This window comes from Mauremys mutica, chromosome 5 (genome assembly GCF_020497125.1).
Source record: "Mauremys mutica isolate MM-2020 ecotype Southern chromosome 5, ASM2049712v1, whole genome shotgun sequence".
NCBI lineage: Eukaryota > Metazoa > Chordata > Testudines > Geoemydidae > Mauremys > Mauremys mutica.
In genome coordinates, this window is record NC_059076.1 from 5,278,707 (window position 1) to 5,305,768 (window position 27,062).

Consider the following 27,062-nt stretch of genomic DNA (forward strand, 5'->3'; position numbering starts at 1 on the left):
TTTCGGGGGCCCCGCCGTAAAAAAAGTTGCAATACTCTAGAATACTATATTACTGTGGGGGCCCATGTAGGGCCCAGGGCCAATTGCCCCACTTGCCCCCACCCGGGTGGCCATGGGAAAAATAAACATTTAAAAACCATCCGCATCTCAGCGCAAACCCAGTTTTGACAAAACTTCTTTTTCAAGTCACCTTTACAAGGTATCACTGGGTCTCAGCATCAGCTAGTCCTAAAAGGCACTAAAGCTCATTAAAAGGGTTGGACAAAGATTTTCCATCAAAACTAGGGATTTTTAAAAAGCAGAAACAATCACGGACAATGTCTGCTTTCCTTCAAAATTTGTTGTGTTTTTTTTAATTGAAAAGCTGAAATTAGTCTGCCATAACTTGAACATGGTTTGGGGTTTCAGAAGTGTGTGGCCAAATATTTGCTGCTTGCTGTATTTGATTGTTTAAAGAAACAATACAAAAATTCTGCTTAAAAAAATCCAAAACTTTTGAACCACCTCAGCTTGTGACCAAATGCCTGAGCCCATCCACTCACAGATTTTTCCAGGTTTCTGATACTCTGCTGGCTTCCTTGACTCATATCTGTCTCCATAACTTTGGGTTCATTTAGCTTAGAACTTAAGAACGGCCATACTGGGTCAGACCAAAGGTCCATCCAGACCAGTATCCTGTCTACCGACAATGGCCAATGCCAAGTGCCCCAGAGGGAGTGAACCTAACAGGTAATGATCAAGTGATCTCTCTCCTGCCATCCATCTCCACCCTTTGACAAATAGAGGCTAGGGACACCATTCCTTACCCATCTTGGCTAATAGCCATTAATGGACTTAACCTCCATGCATTTATCTGTTTCCTAGAGACTGGCTCCATGGGGTCCCTCACACACTGGAGACGGTTACTGTGGGTTTGTCTTTAGTATAGCTTATGTACATTCTCCACGAACTGAGCATTTGAGCTTGTTCCAGAATCTGGGATGAGCCTATGTTGTGCTATTTTGAGCATTTCAGTTTTCACATGCATGTGAATGGACACAGGGTGCTAAAATTAAATTAACCCAGGGGTTCTCAAACTGGGGGTCGGGACACCTCATGGGGTCACAACCTTATTACTGGGGGTTGCGAGCTGTCAGCCTCCACCTCAAACCCTGCTTTGCCTCCAGCATTTATAATAGTGTTAAATATATAAAAAAGTGTTTTAATTTAAAAGGGGGGGGTCGCACTCAGAGGTTTGCTATGTGAAAGGGGTCACCAGTACAAAAGTTTGAGAACCACTGAATTAACCCCTCTGGAGCCTCGGGGAATGCAGGGGAGGGGGGTCTCCCTTGGTAGGATTGGGAAGGAGGTAGGTGGTGTAGGATATTGCTCTTCTCATGTGATCCCTCCCCCATTGCTCTCTTGGCTCTATCACTGTTAATCTAAAGTGGCTAATTTTAATGAAGCTGCCCTCCCCTGACATGAATCTCCCTATGGCACTGAAATTAAATGTAGACTATAATTTGGCATTTGAGAAGTGAAAGGGATGGGAGCCCTAAGGGAAAAGATAACAGCTTGGCTCTTTGTGTTAAATAGCTGTCTGCAAGCCTCAAACTGCTGAATGAGCTTTAGGGTAGGGAAGGCTGTGCCTCCCCAAACAGCCTGGCCCTGGCCCTGCCCCCTATCCGACCCCCACCCACTTTCTGCTCCCCGACTGCTGCCTCAGAATCCCCGACCCATCCTGCTCCTTGTCCCCTCACCACCCCCCCCGAGGTGCCCCCCAACCACCACCCTGGGACCCCACCTCCCACCAACCTCCCCCGCTCCCTGTCACCTGACTGCCCCGACCCCTATCCATGCCCCCCCCCGAGTCCTGACAGATCTCTGGAACGCCCACGATCCAACCCCCCATTCCCTGACCATACCCCCAGAACCACTGTCCCCAGGACTCCCTACCCCTTATCCAACCACCCCAGCCCCGGCCCCCTTACCATGCCACTTAGCCCCGCCCAGGGGTGAAAGTAACTTACAGGACTTACCGGTACTGCTGGAGTCCTGAGGGGGCGTGGCCTCAAGATTTAAAGGCCATGGGGCACGGGCTGTGGCTGGGAGATCCAGGGCCTTTAAATCAACCCGGGGCTCTCAGCTGCAGAGGTGTCCCCTGACTGTTCTCAGGACTCCCTACCCAATCCCCCCGGCCCCCTTACCATGCCGCTTACCCCCGCCTCTCCTGGATCCTCAGTGCACCACGTTGAGGAGCATTCCTGAACAGCACTGCAGCGGCGTAACTCCACGAGACCTGAGCTCCCACCGCTTGGCCGCAGCTCGCAGCCCTGCCCCTTACGACGTGGCTCGGAGCGGGAGGAGCTCAGGCCCCACCCCCTTACCATGTATCTCTGAGCGGGAGGAGCTCAGGCCCTGCCCAAGCTACACCGCTTTAGCTCTGTCCAGGGCCGCTCCTAGACGCAGCGTGCTGAGGCGCCGGGGGATGGGGAAAGGCGGGGGCAGGTCCAGGGGGGAGCCTCCGACATTGTCATGGGGGCCCCTGTGGGGCCCAGTGCAAATTGCCCCACTTGCCCCCCCATCTGGGCGGCCCTGGATGAAGCGCTCAAGTCATACCCCCTTCAGCCCGGCCCTGGATCGCTCTCTGCTGGGTGCAGATGCCAGCAGTGCCTTAGCTTTTATCTCAGAAATATTGCAACCCCCCTGATATTATCATTAGTCGCACAACATTTGGTGCTTTCATTATGGGAGATGCTCCTCTGTAAAACAAGTTCATTTCTAGCCCTTGTGGTTGGCTGACACTGTGAGCCAGTCAGACCAGGATGCTGAAGACAAATCAAAACATCCCCACTGTTATTTTGTTATTTTTCAGGCAAGTTTAATTTGAGTCTGAGTCATGATTTTTGAATGCTTGAGGTTGGCAATTCTGCAGCTTACAGAGTGCTGCTCCTCCCTCCCACCTGAACAATTTCAGATGTTGTTGGATGTATAAAATAATTGCTCATCCCTTTCAAAAGAGCCACACATAAACTATGTAACTGCACACTGAATGCAGAGCAAAGGAACTTGGAGGGAGCAGATAGTACAAAGCGAAAAAGGCCCTCCATGACCCACATGCTTTTTGCACATCTGTATCTAGCTCAAGTCCTCAATAAGCACAACCAATTTGCTACATTTTGCCAAAAAAATGTAAGGCTCAGTCTTTCAAGAGGAGGATTGGGTGTGGTCTACATTTAAGTTTAACGCAGCAGTTCTCAGCTGGAGGTCAAGAGCCCCATGGAGGGCTGCAAGCAGATTTCAGGGAGTCTGCCAAGCAGGGCTGGCATTGGACTTCATGGGGCCCAGGGCAGAAAGCCCAAACCTGAGCCTGAGCCCCGCCACGGGGGGATGAAGCCAAAGCCTGAGCAACTTAGCTTTACAGGGTACCCTGTGGTGTGGGTCCCCAGTCAATTGCCCTCAATGCCAGCCTGGGCTTTTCTATGCAGAAAAACTGTTATATTGGCACAGGTAGGCAAAGGAGTTTTTATAGCATGCGGGGGGGGGGGGGGGCAGGGCTCAGAAAGAAAAAGGTGGAGAACCTCTGGCTTAATACATTAGGCACTATATGACCCACAGAAAGTTTACAATATTAAAAAAGTTTAACAACACAAATGAGAGATATAATGCATAAATTGGGTCTATAGATTCAGTTGTTAAGACCAGAAGGGACCACTATGTTTATCTAAACTGACCTCTGATCTAGTGCATAACACAAGCCACAAAATTTCAACCAGTGTGTCCTGAAGCAAACCCAATAACTTTTGATTGAACAAGAGCATCACCATTTAGGTATGTCTAGGCTGAAAACAAAGTGTGTTCTTAACTCAGGATAGCAAAATTGGATTAAAACAGCAGAGAAGACACAACTATTCGGCATTTAGCTTGGGTTAGCAGCTCACGTTCAACCAAGGATACATGGCAGGCTTGGCCTTGAGCTGTTAGCCCTTATCTTCCTGCTGTTGTAAGTAACCCAGGCTTTAACTCACACCGTGTAACCAGCTGAGTCTGTGACTAAGCCAAGACTCCCCCTAGGAGGCCTGGACAAAGGGATGCAGGCTGGGCTCTCGTATTTCGTATTCACCCACAAAAGCTCATGCTCCAATACATCTGTTAGTCTATAAGGTGCCACAGGACTCTTTGTTGCTTTTTACATTAAAACGTGTGCCCAGGAGGGAGCATGTATTGTGATCAGTGGGGCTGGAGTCAGAGGCCCATGTGCTGTGGAGGGGCCCCCTGCTCTGAGGGGGCCCCTCCACAGGTGTAATAATCTTCCACTCTTTCAGCCCCACTTGCACCCAACATCACTCTTTCCCAACGAAACAACCTGAGGACACAAAATTGCTTCCAGACACCCTTAACTCTGCCTGCACTGGCTCGCAGCTCCAGTGCTGTGGCAGGGCAGAGGCCCAGCCTGGGAGGCACTCACATTGGGTGGTGCTGAATAGCGAGGGAATATGGGAAACAGCTGCAGTACAGAAATAACATGTGCACCTATTAGACATTGCTACGGCTATGAGTCTTTCACAGAGGTCACAGAAGTCATGGATTCCATGACTTTCTGGGACTGCCGGGACTTTTGCAACGGCTGGTGCGGTTGACCCCAGGGCGCAAGGGGCCAGCTGCACCAGCCTCTACTTGCGCTGCCCCGGAGCAGCGGTCCAGGAACAGCAGTGATGGTGCCCTGGGCTGCCCCACCCTGCCCAGCACAGCAGTGCCGGGGCCCCAGGCCACCTCCCCCCCAGCAACATCTGCAGGCCCCGGACCATCCCCCCAGAGCAGCAGCGTCTGCTGGAGCCCTGCCCCATTTTCCCGCCCTCAGTAAGCACCTAAGTTCTACTCAGGGGTCCACAGGACACGTCACGGAGAGGTCGGGGCCGTGACTTTTGGTTTATTGCTGTGACCTGTCCAGGACTTTTACTACAAATACCCCTGACTCAATCCTAGCCTTAGGCATTGCCCAGCCAACCCTCTTGTTGGCTCAGGGACATCTCGCCTCCCATTGGCTCTGCAGGACAGGGGGGCGGGATCAGGACGGGGGGGCGGAGCGAGGGTCTCCGCCCATGTTCTGGGCTGTGACCAGAACGCAGCAGGGATGCGCGAGCGAGCGCCGCTCAACAATCACCAGCCAATCAGAGGGCGCGGCTTGCAGGCGCGTGCGCAGTAACGGGAGCTGTCGGCGCCGGGGGGCCGCGAGCTGTAGCAGCCGGGATGTGCCCTGTAATCGTCATGGCGGCCGGCGGGCGGGTCCCGCTCGTGTCCCTGCTGCTGCTGCTCCTGAGCGGGCCGGGGCTTGCGCGGGGCTGGGACCAGCCGGGTAAGGGCTCGACCCCTCCGCGGGGGCGGGGGCGGGGGCGGCAGGCGGGCTGCGCCGGTCTCCCAGCGCCCGAGCGGCTGTGAGCGCGAGCCGAGCCCCCCCCACCCCGCCCGCGGGTCCCGCCGTTGGTAAGGCGGGAGAGCAAAGGGCGCGCGGGCTTGGTACCGTTGCACTGACTCGGCCTCGGCGCGCGCCCCGCCCGGTACCAGCGCTGGCCGCGGCAGGGGCTCCGGATGGGGCCAGCCAGGCCAGGCCTGGGGAGAACCGCCCCCTCCCCTCCTGGCGGGCTCCCCTCAGTCACCTCCCTGCTGAGACCCGTCCGCAAACAAGTGCCGTCATTGGCCGGGCCCCCGCTGTGAAGCCTGGGGGACGGGGCCCCCTGAGTTCCGGGCTTAGGCCAGAGCAGCTTTGCAACCTCCTGCCTCACCAAGGCCTCGCCTCTCCCCTCCCCTCTTGAGCCACAGGGTTTCCATACGATAACACTGCGGGGCGGGGGGGGGTGCGCGAAGGTTTATGTTTGCTCCTTTTAAGACACTTTCCTTTTGTCTTATTTAAAACCATCTTCAGTCACCCCTATCTAGGGTGACCAGATGTCCCGATTTTATAGGGACAGTCCTGATTGATTGGGGAATTTTTCTTATATAGGGTCACATTTCTCCCCCCCCCCCCAATGTGTCCGAATATTTTCTTCATCCCATCTGGTCACCCTACCCACCCTGTCCTGATTTTTTTACACTTTCTATCTGGTCACTCTACCCCTTATCGGTCCAGGCCTTCCTTTTATAAACTTCCCCTCGCCAAGCAGTTCTCTGCCTATGGCCCACAGGCCACTTGCAGCCCAATCAGCACAGAGCCACAGCCTCCGGGCCATACAGGTAGTATTGGATGTTGGTAAATAGGTTGAGAACCACTGCCCTAATCGCATTAGACAGAATCCTGGGCTAGATGGACCATTGGACTGACTCTCTATGGCTGTTCTTGTGGTATGTGTTATTTAGGGTCTGTCTTCAAGCCTCTGACAGAATTTTACTGTTTTGCCTGTTTTCATTTTTTGTCCCCCTGAAAAATTATGATTGTGAGGGTTTGTTTGCTTGTTTGACCTGCATGGCTCATATATCGTGGTAAATGTCTAGAAAGTTGATTGTGTGCTGTGTGAAGAAGAACTTCCTTTTTTATTTGTTTTAAACCTGCTGCCTATTAATTTCATTTGGTGACCCCTAGTTCTTGTATTATGAGACAATATACCGTATATTCTTGTTCATAAGCTGAATATTTTTGGTAAAAAAGTGACACATCAAAGGGGGGGGTCGGCTTATAAACGGTTCTACACCAAAATTTGGTGATTTTAAACTCTATGGAATCATTGAATTGAATATCTAATACATTGTCATTTTGTTTACCTGGAGCGTCTGCAGGCATGGAGCCCCTCAGCTCCCTGTGGCCGGGGTTCCCCGTTCCCAGCCAATGGGAGCTGCAGGAACAGCAAACTGCGGCCACAGGGAGCTGAGGGACTCCATGCCTGCAGACCCTACAGGTAAACAAAACATCCCAACCCGCCAGCCACTTACCCTGATAGGCTGGGAGCCAAAGTTTTCCAACCCCTGAAATATAGGGTCAGTTTATGAAAGGGTCATATAGTTTTTGCTATTTTTACTTATCCATCCTGGGGGGTCGGCTTTTATAAACAAACAGGGTAATGAACGAGTATATATGGTATTCATTTAATGTTTAAGAAAAGTTTTGTAAATGAGTTCCAAAAGTTCATGGATTAGGGACCCAATCTTACGGGATTCCAGGGGTTTCTGTTTAGATTATTTAGGTTAGTCTTTCTATCTCCCCAATGAGACTCAGTGCTCAGTCTAGAAGATACCAACAGAGATGTTTAGTTTTGCAGTTCTCAAACTGTGGATTTGTGTCTCCAGAGATAACATGCTTGTTAACAGCAAAAATGTTTTTAAATAAATACATAAATAAATAATATATAGAGGTGAGGAATAACAGACCTCAACCCTATTGTCCCTCTGCAAATTGTGTACACAGAATCAATCCCTGCCCTGACTCTTTCTCTAAAAGTGCAGTTTCAAAAAGTTCAATGAATTAGAAGATTGTTGGAGGCAGAATAGATCTGGACAAGGAGAAGAAGTCTGGAGATAAATGTGAGAAGGGAGGGACAGGCAGTAGAAACAAAAGTGAAACTGTTTGAGCAGCATATTCCAGAAGCCTTGAGGTCTTTCTGAGTGTAGCCTTCATTGATTTGAAGTCTACCATACCATTCTCTCACTAGAAGGGAAACCCTATAATGGCAGCAGGCCGTAAAACAGACCAAGTTTGGGAATATTTTAATGAAATTCCTCTACCTGTGAAGAATATGTATTACGGTTGTAACAACCAACAGGAGTGCACTTTTATGTAGAAATCCATGATTAAATTGAGTCTTCCTGACTAGTGATTAAAATCAAATCCATCCTGGTGCTCCCTGTTCTGAAAGCACCTTGGCAGGCTGCTTGTGTTAACTGTCACATTTACTCTTGTTCTGAAACAAATTCTTCATGGATGCTAGTTCTGTTAATTTGTGTACTTCCTGTTTCAGGGAGAGTTTTGTTGCGGGAGGTCCAAGCTCTCACTTTCTACAGAGATCAATATACTACTTCTCGGCGGACATCTCCAATTCCCCAGTTACAATGTACTGGAGGCACAGCTGGATGTGCGTACGTTCCCATGGTTGTTCAGTGTCATAACAAAGGCTGGGATGGCTTTGACATACAGGTAGCTTCACTTAAAAGTGCATGTAAATGAAATGCTAAATATTAAATAAGAATCTCTTTGCACAGACTGAATGAACTGTTCAGCAACCATAAACTGAAAAGAATCACAAGAACATTTCTAAATAATAGTGCAGATTATTCCTTTAAAGACTGTTTAAAAGCATAGTTTTAAAGGGACATTGTCTGTTAGTTTACACCCCAAACTTAAATTTTGTTTAAAAGAATACTATTCAGTCAAATTTGAGCCAAATGTTAGGTTTCTTAAAATACACTTCCTGAAATCAAAGACCAATACAAAAGTCTCCATATTAACCATATCATTCTTTAGTGTGAAAATAAGGTCTAGTCTACATGAGAAAGTTGCAGCAGTTTAACTTAATTATTTTTAAACTGGGTTAGTTAAAGCAGTGCAAGACCATATTTGGACACCCTTATTTTGGCTTTGTTGAAACAGATTGCCAATCAATTTATGCTAAAACAGAAACAAGGCATTCTGTAACCAAACACAGGTTTGTACCATCTTAGCCAAACTGATTTTTATAACCAATTTAAGTTAAACTGATGCAAATCTTTCAAGCAAAAATGTGGTTTAAATTTTAATATTTTATCCAATTGTCAAAAGTTTAGGTAATAGCAAAATAGGTTTCTGAGGAAGAAGAGCTGAAATGGGAGTCTTAGCAATAGAAACACTGAAAGATCTTGGTATTACTTTGTAAATTCAGTCGAATTGTTTCTTCAGGAATTACCTATTTAAATCTTGCTAAAGCTATGTGTGCCCTATGGCTAAAGCAATTTTTTTGTTTGAGATAGGCACATCTTTAGGAGTTGCATTTATGACTTTCTTTACAGAATGGTTTCTTTACATCATTGTTTCTGATCCTGCAATTTAATCTGTGTGGGCAACCCTTCTGTCTCACTGATGTCAATGGCGCTCCACCTGGATACAACAGCTTGTTAACATGGATCAGATTGCAGGATTGGAACCTTGATTAGTATTTCATTGTAACTACCACACAGCTTTCTTGTGGGGGGTGCTTATTAAAACATTTTAAAGGCTATTGTTGTTTTTATTACATGATACTCTGCAGTATTCTTTAAAGATGAATGCTTAGAAAAACCTGATATGTGAACTACTGAAACATTCTTTTAAAGTTACAATTGCTTTACTTTTTGAATGTTCAGTTTCTCTAAGTTAAAGGTTTGTGAATCTTGATAGCTAACTTTTAAAATACAGATGTCCAGAAGCTTTCTTAATTACTGTTTTTAAATTATGTTATTAATTATTGCTATATTTCACTACATATATAGGAAAGCAAACAAAAGAGCTACTCTCACCTACCAGGAAATGGTTACTACTTTGAATTTTGTTTACTAATTTCAGTGGGAGTGTAAGGCAGACTTGGACAACTCCTATCGCTTTGGAAGAATCGAAGTGAGCTGTGAAGGCTATGATTATCCAGATGACCCTTACATCTTAAGGGGATCTTGTGGTTTGCAGTATGGGTTAGAGTTAACTGAGGAAGGCCAAAGAAAAGCGAACAACTTTGGTGGAAGTTTTGGCTCCAGCTATTACCAGTCAAGTAAAGTGAATTCTCAGGATTCCTCTAACTCTTTTGCTGGAGTGATTGTCGTAATAGTACTTCTGCTCCTTGCTTATGGATGTTACAAGCTATTCCTCGGTAATCAGTTGCCTCAACAGGATTTCTCTAATGGTGATGGATACTCTGGGACATCTTGGCAGAATACTCGGACACCACCTCCTCCTGGTTTTAAATCCAGCTTCACAGGTGTGGTTCTAAGCTTGTTGTAGTGTTAGAAATAAAAAGCAATGGGATATTGCTCTGGCTGCAGCAAATGTGGATGGGAATAGTTTAAGAAACAAAACAGTGTCTTCATGCATTGCTGAGTGTGAATGTCAGTTATGGGGCTCACAGTCATGAGTTCATTACTAAAGTTGCAACTAGCTTTTCACTATACTCTTTGGAGGAGACTTTCAAAGGCACAAATGGCCAACTCCTACTGACCCTCAAAGAGAGTTGGATGCCTGGCTGCCCTTTCTTTGAAACTCTCCCATTATTTTTGGCAAACTTAACTTTTTTCAAAGCAGTCCTTTTAGCATGAAACTTCATATTTATTTGGTTGGGGGGGGGGGTTGGTCGGTCACAACTTGAAAGGAATCAAACATTTTGAGTAAAATTATTTTTATGTGGTATGCCATTGTGCTAGGTGCTGTATAAACAGAAAAAAGACAGTCTAGTGCCCAAAGTTTATAAACTTAAATATAAGGAAAGAGACAGCAGATGAATACAGACAGATCCACAAAGGCGCAAAAGGAAACACTGAGATAACGTTGGTCAGCATGATAGGCAGTGGTCTCAGCATGCCAGCAGCCCAGCCATGATTGTCAAGTTTTTTGTAGGCTTCATGGCAAAGGGGAGTTTTGAGGAGGGAGTTGAAGGTGGATAATGCGGTACAGTAGAACCTCAGAGTTACGAACGCCAGAATTACAAACTGACAAGTCAACCACACACCTTCTTTGGAACTGCAAGTACACAGTCAGGCAGCAGCAGAGACCTAAAAAAAAAAAAAAAAAAAAAAAGCAAATGTAAACTACTTTAGAAAAAAAGGGAAAGAAGCATTTTTTTGGCGTAGTGAAGTTTCAAAGCTGTATTAAGTCAATGTTCAGTTGTAAACTTTTGAAAGAACAACCATAATGTTTTGTTCAGAGTTACGAACAACCTCCATTCCTGAGGTGTTCATAGCTCAGAGGTTGTACTGGAGTTGTGTAGATGTTTACGGGGAGTGCCTCCCAAGTGTGTGGGTCAGCACAGGAGAAAGCATGAAGGTGCTTGTTTGAAAATGTAAGTAGTGGGCAATGGAGGCTGGCATCATTGGCTAATCAGAAGTGGGGGGTCAGCCTTTTAATACTGACTGAGAGGTAGGGTAGGGATAAGTCATGTGGAACCTTGAAAATTGAATGCTGTGAAATAGTGTGGTGGTGAGCGCTTTTCTATGTATGTTAATGGGACTTGTGCTCTTAAATTCCATAAATGCTTTTGAAAAATCTGTTCCCATTCGGTTATTGTGGAATTTCTAAACCATGTGTCTGTGCCATGTGCCCATTAATGACCCTGGTGAGTTCCTACAGAACAGCAATGGCTATTTTTATCGTTATTATGTATTAGTATTGTGAATCACCTACAAAACCCAGCCGTGGACCAGGACCCTACTGTGCTAGGGTGTTGTCAAGCGCAGAGCAAAAAGTCATTTTCTTCTTCCATCCTATTCCTTATCATCCAAATTTAGCCAAGGTCCCTGTCCTTGCCAGAGCCAACAGATTTTAGACATGCTAGGAAATTTTCCGTTTGTAAAGTTTTTCTTTAACTCTTATCTCAAATACCTTATTGATTTCCCTCAGACTACTATGGCATAAAGTGCATGTGACGTTTCTGGCAGATGGTTTAAATTGGGCGAGTTCAGGGGGAGTTTGGAATGCTGTCTCTGATCACTTACACACATTCATAATTACTAAAAATAAAAAAGTATCTCTGGAGTTAGTTTAGAGTGCAGTTCTATTCTAAAATGTGACTGTAAATGACTTTGTGAAATTCCACATTGCCTCTGACTCCAGGTTAAAAGGCTTCTGCTTACAATTAAAATATCTGGCTTTTTCTAATTGATAATTCTGCAGGTTCAACCAGAGATTTAAGTCAAGCTGGGTTTTCCCTGACTCATGCATCACCAGTAATGAAGATTTTGCAGTCTGATCTTAGTTAACAGTTCTGTTAACACACACTTAAGACAGAACTACCAGGAGATAAATGTGGTAGTGTTATTTTAGTCATTAGATTGAGCACATACTACTCAACATACTTATTTACTCAAAATGGCAGCAAATTAGTTGAGTGAGAAGACTGGGAGGCAGTGTGGTCTAATGTATAAGGCACTGAGCAAGGTTCTGTTCTCAGCTTTGCCAATGACTTGCTGTGTGATGTTGGATGAGTTGCTTTATCTGTCTTGCCTGTATAAGCTCTTTGGTACAGGGACTGTCTCTTAATGTGTTAGGATCATAGAATATCAGGGTTCGAAGGGACCTCAGGAGATCATCTAGCCAACCCCCTGCTCAAAGCAGGACCATTTCCCAACTAAATCATCCCAGCCAGGCCTTTGTCAAGCCTGACCTTAAAAACCTCTAAGGAAGGAGATTCCACCACCTCCCTAGGTAACCCATTCCAGTGCTTCACCACCCTCCTAGTGAAAAAAGTTTTTCCTAATATCCAACCTAAACCTCCCCCACTGCAACTTGAGACCATTACTCCTTGTTCTGTCATCTGCTACCACTGAAAACAGTCTAGATCCATCCTCATTGGAACCCCCTTTCAGGTGGTTGAAAGTAGCTATCAAATCCGCCCTCATTCTTCTCTTCTGCAGACTAAACAATCCCAGTTCCCTCAGCCTCTCCTTATAAGTCATGTGCTCCAGCCCCCTAATCATTTTTGTTGCCCTCCACTGGACTCTTTCCAATTTTTCCACATTCTTCTTGTAGTGTGGGGCCCAAAACTGGACACAGTACTCCAGATGAGGCCTCACCAATGTCGAATAGAGGGGAATGATCACGTCCCTCGATCTGCTGGCAGTGCCCCTACTTATACAGCCCAAAATGCCATTAGCCTTCTTGGCAACAAGGGCACATTGTTGACTCATATCCAGCTTCTCGTCCACTGTAACCTCTAGGTCGTTTTCTGCAGAACTGCTTCCTAGCCATTCGGTCCCTAGTCTGTAACTGTGAATTGGATTCTTCCGTCCTAAGTGCAGGACTCTGCACTTATCCTTGTTGAACTTCATCAGGTTTCTTTTGGCCCAATTCTCTGATTTGTCTAGGTCCCTCTGTATCCTATCCCTACCCTCCAGCATATCTACCACTCCTCCCAGTTTAGTGTCATCTGCAAACTTGCTGAGGGTGCAGTCCACACCATCCTCCAGATCATTAATGAAGATGTTAAACAAAACCGGCACCAGGACCAACCCTTGGGGCACTCTGCTTGAAACCGGCTGCCAACTAGACATGGAGCCATTAATCACTACCCATTGAGCCCGACGATCTAGCCAGCTTTTTATCCACCTTATAGTGCATTCATCCAGCCCATACTTTAACTTGCTGGCAAGAATACTGTGGGAGACCATATCAAAAGCTTTGCTAAAGTCAAGGAATAACACATCCACTGCTTTCCCCTCATCCACAAACCCAGTTATCTTCTCAGAGAAGGCAATTAGGTTAGTCAGGCATGACTTGCCCTTGGTGAATCCATGCTGACTGTTCCTGGTCACTTTCCTCTAAGTGCTTCAGAATTGATTCCTTGAGGACCTGCTCCATGATTTTTTCAGGGACCAAGGTGAGGCTGACTGGCCTGTAGTTCCCCGGATCCTCCTCCTTCCCTTTTCTAAAGATGGGCACTATATTAGCCTTTTTCCAGTCCTCTGGGACCTACCCTGATTGCTTTGAGTTTTCAAAGATAATGGCCAATGGCTCGAACCACTTCTTTCTCCACAGAGGGCTGGCCACCTTCTCCCCGTACTGTGCTGCCCAGTGCAGCAGTCTGGGAGCTGACCTTGTTTGTGAAGACAGAGGCAAAAAAATCATTGAGTACATTAGCTTTTTCCACATCCTCTGTCACTAGGTTGCCTCCTTCATTCAGTAAGGGCCCCACTTTCCTTGACTTTCGTCTTGTTGCTAACATACCTGAAGAAACTCTTCTTGTTACTCTTAACATCTCTTGCTAGCTGCAACTCCAAGTGTGATTTGGCCTTCTTGATTTCACTCCTGCATGCCTGAGCAATATTTTGAACATGCCTCCCTGTTCTTGTGCAATGTCTAGTAACAAAGACATTGTTGGATGGAACCACTAAGCCAGGGGTAGGCAACCTATGGCACATGTACCAAAGATGGTATGCGAGCTGATTTTCAGTGGCACTCACACTGCGGGTCCTGGCCACTAGTCCGGGGGGCTCTGCATTTTAATTTAATTTTAAATGAAGCTTCTTAAACATTTAAAAAACCTTATTTACTTTACATAGAACAATAGTTTAGTTATATATTATAGACTTACAGAAAGAGACCTTCTAAAAATGTTAACATGTATTACTGGCATGCAGAACCTTAAATTAGAGTGAATAAATTAAGACTTGGCACATTACTTCTGAAAGGTTGCTGACCCCATGCACTAAACATTACTGTAATACAAACAGAAGGTGCCATTTTATAGAATACCAGGGTTGGAAGAATATCAGGGTTGGAAGGGACCTCAGGAGTCCAACCCCCTGGTCAAAGCAGGACCATTCCCCAGACCTGTTTTTTCCCCAGATCCCTAAATGGCCCCCTCAAGGATTGAACTGATAACCCTGAGTTTAGCAGGCCAATGCTCAAACCACTGACCTATCCCCCCAAAGGAAATGTTAAGGAAAGTCCTGAGGAGACACCATTTGAAGGTGTAGGAGGATATCACAGGGGGAAAGGTCCCTCCACCTGAGGAGGGACTTGAACCCGGGACCCTCAGATTAAAAGTCTGATGCTCTACCAAGGTTCATTTTTTAATGTAGTCGCTTTCCAGAGCAGAACCGCTCCCTGAAGCTTTTCAAATGGGGATTGATCCATTGAAGGATTGAAGTCATTTGGAGTCAGTCTCACAGTTCTTCTTTGTTAAAATAATTCTTTAATATGACATATTATTGACTCTGAGGATGGTTAACTGCCACTGACTCATATTTGATAGGGGTTTTTTTTGTTTTTTCTTTCCCCATTTGCAATTTGAATTAAGGAGCTGGTGGTTTTGGTGGCAGTTCCAGTTCTGAGGCCAATTTAGGACGAGGGTTTTGGACTGGACTCGGAACAGGAGGCCTACTAGGATACTTGGCTGGTAGTCAGAGGTAAGCACTACACTCACTCTCTCCCTCCCTGTTCCCAGTAATCTCTACCTGGCTATAAAATATTCACATTGCTTCTGGATTTGAGCTTGCAGGATCCTGCATCATCCAAACTGCAAAGTACTGCCACAGTAGCAATTCCCAGATGGAAGCTGCACCTTCAGCAGATGGGGCATTTTAAAAGGGTTCTCTGAGACTGGTTTTGTTTCGGTTAAGGCACCTACCGCTGTAGCTTGTTTAAATGAATTCCAAATTAAAAAAATTATGTAAAAAAGCTGTGTGGAATGTCTCCAGTGACATAGCTAAGAGTATTAAGAATAGAAATAATTGTTAATTTGATGGGCTGTTGATTAATTGCCATTAACTCACACGATTAACTCAAAAAAATTAATCACAGTTTTAATTGCACTAATGATAGAATACCAATTGAAATTTATTAAATATTTTTGATGTTTTTCTACATTTTCAAATATATTGATTTAAATTACAACAGAATACAAAGTGTATAGTGCTCACTTTATATTATTATTGATTAAATATTTGCACTATAAAAATTATAAACAAATGAAATAGTATTTTTCAATTCACCTCACAAGTACTGTAATGCGATCTCTTTATCGTGAAAGTGCAATTTACAAATGTAGATTTTTTTTTGTTACATAATGGCAATAAAAAAAAGTAAAATTTTGAGCCTACAAATCCACTCAGTCCTACTTCTTGTTCAGCCAATCACTCAGACAAACAAGTTTGTTTACATTTACATGAGATAATGCTGCCTGCTTATTTACAATGTCACCTGAAAGTGAGAACAGGCATTCGCATGGCACTTTTGTAGCCAGCATTGCAAGATATTTACATGCCAGATATGCTAAACTTTCATATGCCCCTTCATGCTTTGGCCACCATTCCAGAGGACATGTTTCCATGCTGATGATGCTCGTTTAAAAAAAAATGCGTTAATTAAATTTGTGTTTGAACTCCTTGGGGGGAGAATTCTCCCCCCAGCTCTGTTTTACCCGCATTCTGCCATATATTTCATGTTGTAGCAGTTTTGGATGATAACCAAGCACATGTTTGTTTTAAGAACACTTTCATGGCAGATTTGACGAAATGCAAAGATACCAATGTGAATTTTCTAAAGATAGCTACAGCACTTGCCCCAAGGTTTAAGAATCTGAAGTGCCTTCCAAAATCGGAGTGGGATAAGGTTTAGACCAGAGGTTCTCAAACTGTGGTCCGCGAGCTCCATTCAGGCAGTCCGCAGATAGTTCCCTCTAAGGTGCGCACCTGGGTGGCTGCACACAAGAGAATGAAGGGCCACCCACCTAATTAGTGGAGCTGCGCAGGTGTGGCTCCACTAATTAGGTGCCTGGACCCTGGAGAAGATGCATATGTAAGGTGAGGTGGTGGCCTTGAGGGAAATAGGAGGTAGGTGGGAGGGGGCAGTGGGGTGAGAAGATGGGGGGAATTTGGGATGTGCAGGGCTGCGGCCGCCAGAGAAAGAGGTGACTTTCCCCAGCTCCAAGGCTGCAGCTGCTGGGGAGAGATACCCCTCCTTCCCAGCCCCAGCTTGGGGGCTGCCGCAGTGGGGGAGAGAGGGAGAGACACCCCCCTCCTACCCAGCCCCAGCTTGGCGGCTGCCGCAGCAGAGGAGAGGGCACATCCATCGCATTAGAAAGGTAAGACTACTGATATTAAAATATTAGTGTGCTTTTATTTGTAGAACAAAAAAAACTTTATTAGGTTTTTTTTTATACGGTGCTTTTATCCAAAGCGCTTTACAATAGTTAGCTAATGATACAAACAACATTTGGAAAGCTCATTAAGTGGTCCACCGAGACCACCAGCAATTTTCAAGTGGTCCACACAAAAATATTTTTGAGAACCACTGGTGTAGAGCATGCTTTAAGAAGTCTTAAAAGAGCAATACTCTGATGCAGAAACTACAGAATCAACCTGCTGGTGGCATCTGACTCAGATGATGAAAATGAACATGCGTCGGTCTGCACTGCTTTGGATAGTGATCGAGCAGAACCCACTATCAGCATGGACGCATGTCCTCTGGATTGGTGGTAAAACCATGAAGGAACATGAATCTTTAGTGCATCTGGCACGTAAATATCTTGTGATGCCAGCTACAACAGTGCCTTGCGAACGCCTGTTCTCGCTTTCAGGAGACATTATAAACAGGAAGCGGGCAACATTATCTCCTGCAAATGTAAACGAACTTGTTTGTCTGAGCGATTGGCTGAACAAGAAATAGGACTGAGTGGACGTATAGGCTCCAAAGTTTTACATTGTATTAGTTTTTAATGCAGTTATTTTTTGTACATAATTCTGCATTTGTAAGTTCAACTTTCATGATCAAGAGATTGCATTACAGTACTTGTATTAGGTGAATTGAAAAATAATATTTCTTTTGTTTTTTACAGTGCAAATATTTGCAATAAAAAATACAGTATTCTGTGTTGTAATTGAAATCAATATATTTGAAAATGTAAAAAGCATCCAAAAATATTTAAATAAATGGTATTATATTATTGTTTAACAGCGCAATTAATTGCATGATTTATTGTGATAAATTTTTTTAATCACATGACAGCCCTATAAATTAACCTTTGTTCTTAATTTTATCTCCCCTAAAGTCACTTTGGGCTGGTTCCTGCTCTGCTGTGACATCCAGAATGCACCATTCTGTGACATTATGGGGAGCCAAATTCCAGGGGCTCCAGTACAAAGGACTTTCAATTAAATATTACTTTGTACAAAGTAACAGGCAAAAATGTATGTTACAATAATAAAGTAATTTAAATATCTGAGCCTTCATCTACCATTCACCTTTGAAATGTTTACTTAAAAATCAAAAACATTTGTAAAAGCAGCAAAGAATCCCATGGGAAGGAGACTCTCTGGAAAAATTCCACCAAGATTTCAACAGCTTCCACCCCACCATCAACCTCAGCCTGGACCAATCTACAGGGGAGGTCCACTTTCTAGACACCACGGTGCAAATAAGTGATGGTCACATTAACACCACCCTATACCGAAAACCTATCGACCGCTATGCCTACCTTCATGCCTCCAGCTTCCATCCCGGGCACACCACAAGATCCATTGTCTACAGCCAAGCACTGAGGTACAACCGCATCTGCTCTAACCTCTCAGACAGAGACCAACACCTACAAAATCTCCACCAAGCATTCTTAAAACTACAGTACCCACACAAGGAAATAAGGAAACAGATCAACAGAGCCAGACGTGTACCCAGAAGCCTCCTACTGTAAGACAAACCCAAGAAAGAAACCAACAGGACTCCACTGGCCATCACATACAGTCCCCAGCTAAAACCCCTCCAACGCATCATCAGGGATCTACAACCCATCCTGGACAATGATCCCACACTTTCACAGGCCTTGGGTGGCAGGCCAGTCCTCGCCCACAGACAACCTGCCAACCTGAAGCGCATTCTCACCAGTAACTGCACACCGCACCATAGTAACTCTAGCTCAGGAACCAATCCATGCAACAAACCTCGATGCCAACTCTGCCCACATATCTACACCAGCGACACCATCACAGGACCTAACCAGATCAGCCACACCATCACCAGTTCATTCACCTGCACGTCCACCAATGTAATATACGCCATCATATGCCAGCAATGCCCCTCTGCTATGTACATCGGCCAAACTGGACAGTCTCTAAGGAAAAGGATAAATGGACACAAATCAGATATTCGGAATGGCAATATACAAAAACCTGTAGGAGAACACTTCAACCTCCCTGGCCACACTATAGCAGATCTTAAGGTGGCCATCCTATAGCAAAAAAACTTCAGGACCAGACTTCAAAGAGAAACTGCTGAATCATAGAATCTCAGGGTTGGAAGGGACCTCAGGAGGTCATCTAGTCCAACCCCCGAAATCTCCACCAACTGAGCTCCAGTTCATCTGCAAATTTGACACCATCAGCTCAGGATTAAACAAAGACTATGAATGGCTTGCCAACTACAGAACCAGTTTCTCCTCCCTTGGTTTTCACACCTCTACTGCTAGAACAGGGCCTCATCCTCCCTGATTGAACTAACCTCGTTATCTCTAGCTTGCTTCTTGCTTGCATATATATATACCTGCCCCTAGAAATTTCCACTACTTGCATCCGAAGAAGTGCTCATGCTGCAAAACGTCTGTTAGTCTATAAGGTGCCACAGGATTCTTTGCTGCTTTTACAGATCCAGACTAACACGGCTCGCCCCTCTGATACTTAAAAAATTTGTAAACTCTTCCAAACAGCCTAGTAGGAGTAGCAACAGTTTCCATTTTAGTGGGATTTTATAGCTCTTCTGGGACTCTGCAGAGCACAAACTGATCTTGCACAGGAGTGTTTTGTTATCAAGTGACTAGGCTACCTGCAGATATGCCAACTCACCTTTTATTGGGCTGTGTGTATTTAAGGAACAAAAGTTGGGATACTAACTGATAAAAGCTTTATGACTCTAATACAAAACATGCTGGAATGCATTGAAGTTTCAATCTACTTTGAAAAGTGATTGGGAGGGAGCTGGAGGAGACAAACTCTGCAGAAAAAACAGTTTGGGATCAGAGACCAATTCTGACGTACAAGCAGCAATAGAATCCAACTGACACTCTTAGCTCTGAAGGGCTAACAGAAGTAAAAGCAGCAAAGCTAGCAGGTATGACTGAATACATACACTGTGCAGATTTCTTCAGTAGGAAGAAACAGAAATGTTTACAGTGTCACTCTTCAGAGGAGAGTGGCTTGTTGAAGTAAATGAAGTCTCCCTCATTAGGCCTCCTAGGATGTTTCAAATATCTGGATTTTTTAAGCTTTAAATTGGTCTAAACACCACGAAATTTGTATATAGAAAATATGTGCTTTTTTACTTCAGTCGGAGCTCTTGGGTGCTCAGAATGCCGGAAACTCGAGTCACTTATTTAGTGGCCTAAATAAGTATTTAAGAGCCTAACTTTAGCTTCCTGTCTTAGAACAGATTTTAAGCCAACATTTTCGAACTTGTGACAGCACACGCCACAAGGATACCAATGTTACCAAGTACCATAGTAGCTTTGTTCCATTAAAAAACTCTTCTTTCCCCATGTTCTGACAAGAATAAGAAGAAATTATGATCCAAACTTAGTGTGAAGGAGTAGATTTTGGATTTTCAAAAAGTAGGAATCTCCTGCCTGTAGGAGTTAAGAATAAACTGAAGTGAGATGAGTCAACGATCATGAATTTTACTCAGTGTCTCTAGTCACACCTGTATTGCTCATATCTTCTCTAGTAAAATGTCCTAGAGATACTTTAAAGTACTTTTTTTTTTTTTACATTACATGAATGTAATAGAAGAACAAAGGAATTGCCAGACCGGATTAAAAAAATCTAGTCCAGTTTCTGACAATACTCAGCATCAGATTCTTCTTCGGAAGGTGCAAGAAACCTCCTAATCCCTAGGAATTAGAGACTGGTTAAATCCTGAAGCATGAGATTTAATATCTCTTCCAAAAGTTATTAGCATTAAGTAGGATAGCTCTGAAAAACCTTGTTATCGATGTATATGTCTAATTCCTCTTTGCATCTTGCTAATTTTTAGGCCTAAAAATAAGTAAAATGTGTGCAATTGTATTTTTCTACTTTCATCTGCCTTTTTAAAAGAGATGCTTCACTGTGGGTGTTAATACCTTCTTAAACAGTGACCTTTCTTAAAACAAACAAACAAACAAAAACTTAAACCCATGTTTCTTTTGTCAGGGCACAACCACATTCCTCATATTTTCCTAATGTCAATCCATACGCCGGTCCTACCACTCCTCCTCCTCCAGGCAGAAATTCAAGTGGCTTTACGGGGCCTCATCCCTCAGGGACAAGAACTGCTTCTGGTAAGGCAAAGACTGTTTTATTTTCCTGTGGCTTTCTAAGAGATTTTGGGGCTGATCCAAAGCACATTGAAATGAATAAACAGACTTCCATGGATTTTAGTGGGCTTTGGATCTGCTCCTCCTGGGCAAAATAAAACCTAACATCTTGCTGGGTAACTGTTCTCCATAAAGTTCCTTGAATGTGTGTGAACTTCCTACTGCAGATAGCTTCTTTCCCAAAGTGTTATTGATTAAATAACACAAATAACCAAAATGCCAAATTAGAGAGACAAGGTGGGAGAGGTAATATCTTTTCCTGGGACTGATACAGCTACAGGTAAACTGTATGCATGAAGTGCCAGATGACCTTCCAAGACTGCTACCTTCAGCTCTATAATGACCATATTCAGGAATTCAAAATTTGTACATAGAATCATAGAAATGCTGGGCTGGAAGGGACCTCAAGAGGTCTCTGACAGCTATTTGTCCAGCCTGTTCCTAAAAACCTCCAATGACTGAGATTCTACAACCCAATGCTTAACTATCCTTGTAGTCAAACATGGAGTACAATTAATCCCCATCTTTATAACAGGCTATTACGTATATCAGGGGTAGGCAACTTATGGCACATGTGCCAAAGGCAGCACACGAGTTGATTTTCAGTGGCACTCACACTGCCTGGGTCCAGTTTGTGGTTCCCATCCTTATTCACAATACCTCCATTAAACCTCCATATTGTTTGAGATAAAGGTCCACAGGGCTGTTTGGTGGTCTGGATTGGGGCACAGAGATTTTTTCTTTTTAGTGCCCCATCCACCCTACATTTTCAGTAGTCAAGAGCTTGTTACAACACTATTGCAGTTTGTAGCATAGACAGAAACTTAGAAGTATTTCTTAACTAGACTAAAACTTCAAACTATCAAACAAAGTTACGATTCCATCTTCGCTACAAATTGGAGCCAGGCTGTAACCAGGTCTCCCTTAACTCCTTTCTGCAATGACAAAACCTATTTACATGAGATCATCACCTTTTCTTCTTTGTTTCCACGGAGGCAGTAAAGTTGCTTTAGGTGCAACGAGTTTGTCTTTCTCTTGCTCCTGCTTGAGTAGTGGCAGCTTATGGCAAGTGCCATAGCTGTGTTCTAAGATATTGCTCGTTGATTAATATGGGGCCAAGGGTTGATTTATTAATGAACATTTATATTATGGTAGCAGCCAAAGACTGCCATCAGGATTGAGGACCCATTGTACTTATGCTCACACAGCATTCAAAAAAATTCCTGGTCTGGAGGGTTTGCAATCTAAATGACACATGTGGAGCTTCCCTATAGGCTTTCAGTGAACATCATGTTACCTGTACTAGGCCCATCCTTAATAGTCTGCAGACTTCGTTAGTCTGTTAGGAGTTCTCCTCTCTTCTATTAGTGTGGATTATTTGTGTGTGTTTTAGTAAACTCTTTTTTGTCAGAAATCAGACAGTCCAAGTCGTCACCTAGAAGTCTTTCCCAGGCCAGCTCAGTGTTACGCTCTGTCACACTAATCCTGTGGCTACCCTTAACCAGACTCAGTTATCAGTGTGTACAAGTGTAAAGGAGAGGGGAACCAAATGGAAAGCTGGTGGCTGGGCTGAAGCTGTTAATGTTTTTGTAATGATTGTCTTTTTCCTTTGCAGGCTTTGGAGGCACAAAAAGGAGATGATGTTCTTAGTTTCCTGGCACGGTTGCAGTTAAATACACTCTTCCTCCCTGCATTTTAGTGCCTTCTTTTTAAAATATGGAGCTTCAGTTTTAAAAACTATTGAAATCCTTCTCCAGAGGACTTATAGGCTGGGTGTTGAGTTAGAGTTTATTTATAAGATGTTCCTTGGGTTTAGATGTTGTAGATGCTATGCTTTGGATATCTGTTTTGAAAAGAAAATGGAGATAAGATCAGTGAGCAGATACTGCTCTTGGTGGTAAGAACAGGTTTTTTGATGTGTTCAGATTAAAGTCTGTATGACTGTGTGGAGAGGAATGAATGAATAAATATAGGCAATGAGTTTTTCATAGCCCTAACAGAGAGGTTGGATGCTACCATCTTGTTTAGAGATTTAGCAGGTATCAAAACATACCCTATTTTCCTATAATAAAAACAATGTCCTCCAAGTTTACAAAAGGATATCTTACCAATCTTTACTATTTTAGCGATCTGGCAATGGTACCTTTCCCAGTCTTCCAAAATAACTAGCTTACCATGCCCTGGGAGCCAGTTCTTTTCAACCAGGGATTCAGTCTTTGTACTCCAGCATCTGCAAGCCAGTGGGGATGCTGGGACGCTAGCAAACTTGGTAATAAACACTCAAGCCCAGCTTCCCAAAAGATATTATTGAAATCAATGGAAGAGAAAGGAGCCTAAATATCTTTGAGGATCCGGACCTCAGTACATAATGAAGCCTGGCATGTAAGGAATTGGTCACCTCAGTGCTGTTTTCTGAAGATCCATTTGGTCTTTCTTTCACTTATAGAATTGATGTGTGTTACAGTAACAGTGAATTCAGTTAATCATATATGCAGGCATTGTCCATAATTGTAGGAGAGCAAAAAAAGAATAGTGTTCTGATGTTCAGGATTTTTTCTGCCTTTGTCCCACATGTAATGGGGATCTTGGCATCAACGTTGAGGCCTGAAGGTTGCATATTTGAAGGCTTCCTTGCTTTATGATTCATCCTTGAAATGACATGACTTATGTGCATTATTAGGTATTTAGTTTTTTAAATATATATCCACTGGTTCATGTAACACTGGGTGTCTTAGCCTAGATAAGAAGCCACTGGCCATTGCCTTTAACTCCAAATCTCATCAGAGCAGATTAATGTGGTGTTCAGTGCTTATGGCCACATTTGTCTTGTCTATAGTAGGGCTCCAGATGTTTCAACCATGGGTGTTAGCTATGGTGGAAAGCTCTTACCAGAAAAATCCTTAGTGCAGACACAGCTTATGCCTCAGCCACCATCCTTCCTTTAGGGAGAAGTGGCCAGGACTCAATTGGTTGGGAGTGATCACTGTAATTTGACAAAGAGCATTGCTGCACCTACTCAAAAACTGAAGTGTCTTCCTCCAGAGCACAGCAGACCTTGAGACTGAGCCCAGAACAGGAATCCAGGTCTCCTAGGATATGTCTACATTGCAGCTTGGAGGCATGGTTCCTAGCATGGGTAGATCTCTTGAGCTGAGTTAGTGAGAGTCTAGCACACTAAAAATAGCTGTGTAGATGTTGCAGTGCAGGTGGTATCTCAGGCTACCTGCCCAACCTCAGATCCAGGGGTCAGGTGGGCTTGGACTAGGGCAACCAGCCAATGCTCTAACAGGCACACTGATATTTTTAGTGCACCAGCTTGAGTGCTAAAATCACACTTTCAGGCTGCAGTTTAGGCATACCCCTATAGGGCTGTGTCTGAGCCAGCTCTGCAGATCTTGTTTTTAAAAATGTGGTACATTTACAAACCCTTTTTCTGTAACATGGACTCTGTGGCTCTTTGGCATTGCTTTCTGATGTTATTTTGGAACCACCAATGATGGGCTCTGTGGGAGCTTCCCCTACCTTCTTCACATCATGATCTGGGAAGGGAAGAGGAGCTGCTTTAAAAAGCAAAGAAATAGGATCCTCTAAGGACCACTGGCGGTATGAAGAGAATAATATGACACTGAGGCCAGATATGCACTAGAAACTCTTGATGGTATAGTAATGGCAGTTTGAGTGGTAATTTTTTGAGCGACATTTCTGTACCAGCAAAAGCCCTAATGTAAACCTGGCCTCAGTGCTAGTAGGCGCAAAAAGAAAAATATAACCACAGCTATTATTAAGCACAAATGCAGTTGTTTAAGACTATTTTGCCTGAGTTTGGGGCTTGTTTCATGCAAGAAGACAACATTTATAAGAATCCTGTTAACCAAGAAACTATTCAGAATGAGGAACTGACACTAAAAATAGTCTGCAAAAGGAACAGGAGTACTTATGGCACCTTAGAGACTAACAAATTTATTTCAGCATAAGCTTTCGTGGGCTACAGCTCACTTCTTCGGATGCATAGAATGGAACACACAGACAGGAAATATTTATACATACAGAGAACATGAAAAGGTGGAAGTATGGAACACTTAGTCCCAAATTTGTAGTAATTTTCTACTTCACCATCTGAGAGATCTGGATCTGCTTTCTGCTGGACTAGTGGGGACCAAGACTACTGCAGGAACACCACATTCAGGCCTTGGCTTGCTTATTACTGATCCTGACAGCCAAAGAAGGAACACTGTTTAAAAAAAACCAAAACTCTTAACTGTCAATGTGTGAGACAGTCACCCTTATACAGTCAGAAAGATAGTAACTGATCTGGGACGGTGGGCAGGTCCAGGGATGGGAGTTTTGCTGTTTAGAGCTGCCCGAGGACCACGTGGTTGTTGGGGAGAGGAATTGAGCAGGTTCATTTTCGCTCTCAATCTAGAGAACAGAATAAACAGGGAGAGAGAATTAGTCTTACTGTTGGCTTGCTAGAATGCATGTGTAACTATCTTAGTTCTTATAGTAAATGGTAGCAAGGGTTGATTGCTTTTTTTGGTGGGGTTTTTGGTTTTGTTGGCCAAGTAGAGTGATGTAGCTTATTTTTGCTTAGCCGTCTTGATATTTTTTAGCTATGTATCATGCCATTTAATTTGTAATTATTTTCTCATTGAAATTTAATGTATAATTTAGCTTTTTTAGCACTTTGTTTCCTTGCTATGCAAGATAAATATCCATTATCCTAGAACTGTCTGGATGGAGTTTGAATTCTGTGCTTGGCTTAGAAATACATAATTGTGTATATTACATGCTTCAGATAATGCTTTGCTTTGTATTTTGAATATTATTATGTATTTGTTCTGATGGATAACCTTGATGACATTGATATTTCTACAGCCCTACCAACCTATCCATTGATTTATTTTTATTAAAGCAACAAAGGGCAGGGCAAAAGCAAACAATTCATAGGGGGAGGTACTGTTTCAAACCCCAGGAAGTACACTGTATCTAAAGCCTAGATGACTCTTCTCATTACCATGTTGTTTACAGTATACCATGATGCTATTTTACAGTGCACCTGTGATACCACTGCACCTTTGGAGTGACTGTTGCATCTCATCATTGGCTTCCCAATCAGCATTATTAGCCTGAACATCCAGCTGCAAGGCTGGTGTATGCCATATTTTGTTTTAAAGGGGGAAATTATTAGAGCCTATTAGAGGATTTATTATTGTCAGTCTTGCAAACAAAATCTAGCAAAACAATCTAATTCCAACGTAAGAAAATATAAGAACAACCATTCTGGGTCAGCCCAAAAGTGCATCTAGCCCAGTATCTTGTCTTCTGACAGTGGCCAGTGCCAGGTGCCCCAGAGAAAATGAACAGAGTAGGTAAACATCAAATGATCCATCCCCTGTTGCCTATTGGCAAACAGAGGCTAAGGACACCATCCCTGCCCATCTTGGCTAATAGCCATTGATGGACCTGTCCTCCATTAATTTACCTAGTTCTTTTTTTAACCCTGTTATAGTCTCGGCCTTCACAACATCCTCTGGCAAAGAGTTCCACAGGTTAACTGTGCGTTGTGTGAAGAAATACTTTCATTTATTTTAAATCTGCTTTTTAATTTTATTGGGTGAACCCTAGTTCTTGTGTTATGAGAAGGAGTAAATAACATTTCCTTATTTACTTTATCCACACCAGTCATGATTTTATAGACCTCTATCATAGCCCTCCTTAGTCGTCTCTTTTCCAAGCTGAAAAGTCCCAATCTTATTAATCTCTCCTCAGATGGAAGCTGTTCCATACCCCTAATAATTTTTGTTGACCTTTGCTGAAACTTTTCCAATTCCAATATCTTTTTTGAGATGGGGTGACCACAGATGACAGAATAAGGAGTAATGGTCTCAAGTTGCAGTGGGGGAGGTTTAGGTTGGATATTAGGAAAAACTTTTTCACTAGGAGGGTGGTGAAGCACTGGAATATGGGTTACCTAGGGAGGTGGTGGAATCTTCCTGAGAGGTTTTTAAGGTCAGGCTTGACAAAGCCCTGGCTGGGATGATTTAGTTGGGGATTGGTCCTGCTTTGAACAGGAGGTTGGACTAGATGACCTCCTGAGGTCCCTTCCAA

At 43.8% G+C, this 27,062-nt stretch overlaps 1 protein-coding gene across 2 annotated transcripts; it reads left to right on the forward strand.

Moving 5' to 3' along the window:
• Positions 1-5,140: 5,140 nt before the first annotated feature.
• Positions 5,141-25,834, forward strand: SARAF (store-operated calcium entry associated regulatory factor). 2 transcript variants are annotated; one of them, XM_045018890.1, is made up of 6 exons: positions 5,141-5,335; positions 7,926-8,101; positions 9,482-9,887; positions 14,919-15,024; positions 20,791-20,918; positions 22,570-25,834. In XM_045018890.1, exons 1-6 carry the CDS (start codon positions 5,230-5,232, stop codon positions 22,593-22,595), a joined length of 948 nt encoding a protein of 315 aa, XP_044874825.1. In that variant the 5' UTR covers positions 5,141-5,229; the 3' UTR covers positions 22,596-25,834. The 2 variants fall into 2 exon arrangements, with proteins under 2 accessions (XP_044874825.1, XP_044874824.1); XM_045018889.1 differs by having other exon boundaries at positions 5,147-5,335; positions 14,916-15,024.
• The last annotated feature ends 1,228 nt before the right edge of the window (positions 25,835-27,062 follow it).

What these genes read in the sequence shown, in the direction of transcription:
- SARAF (XM_045018889.1), top strand. Translation starts at nt 5,230, where the DNA reads ATGTGCCCTGTAATCGTCATGGCGGCCGGCGGGCGGGTCCCGCTCGTG. An exon ending in GCGGGGCTGGGACCAGCCGG is followed by an intron (nt 5,336 to 7,925) that starts GTAAGGGCTCGA and finishes TTCCTGTTTCAG; the next exon opens with GGAGAGTTTTGTTGCGGGAG. An exon ending in TACTTGGCTGGTAGTCAGAG is followed by an intron (nt 15,025 to 20,790) that starts GTAAGCACTACA and finishes TTCTTTTGTCAG; the next exon opens with GGCACAACCACATTCCTCAT.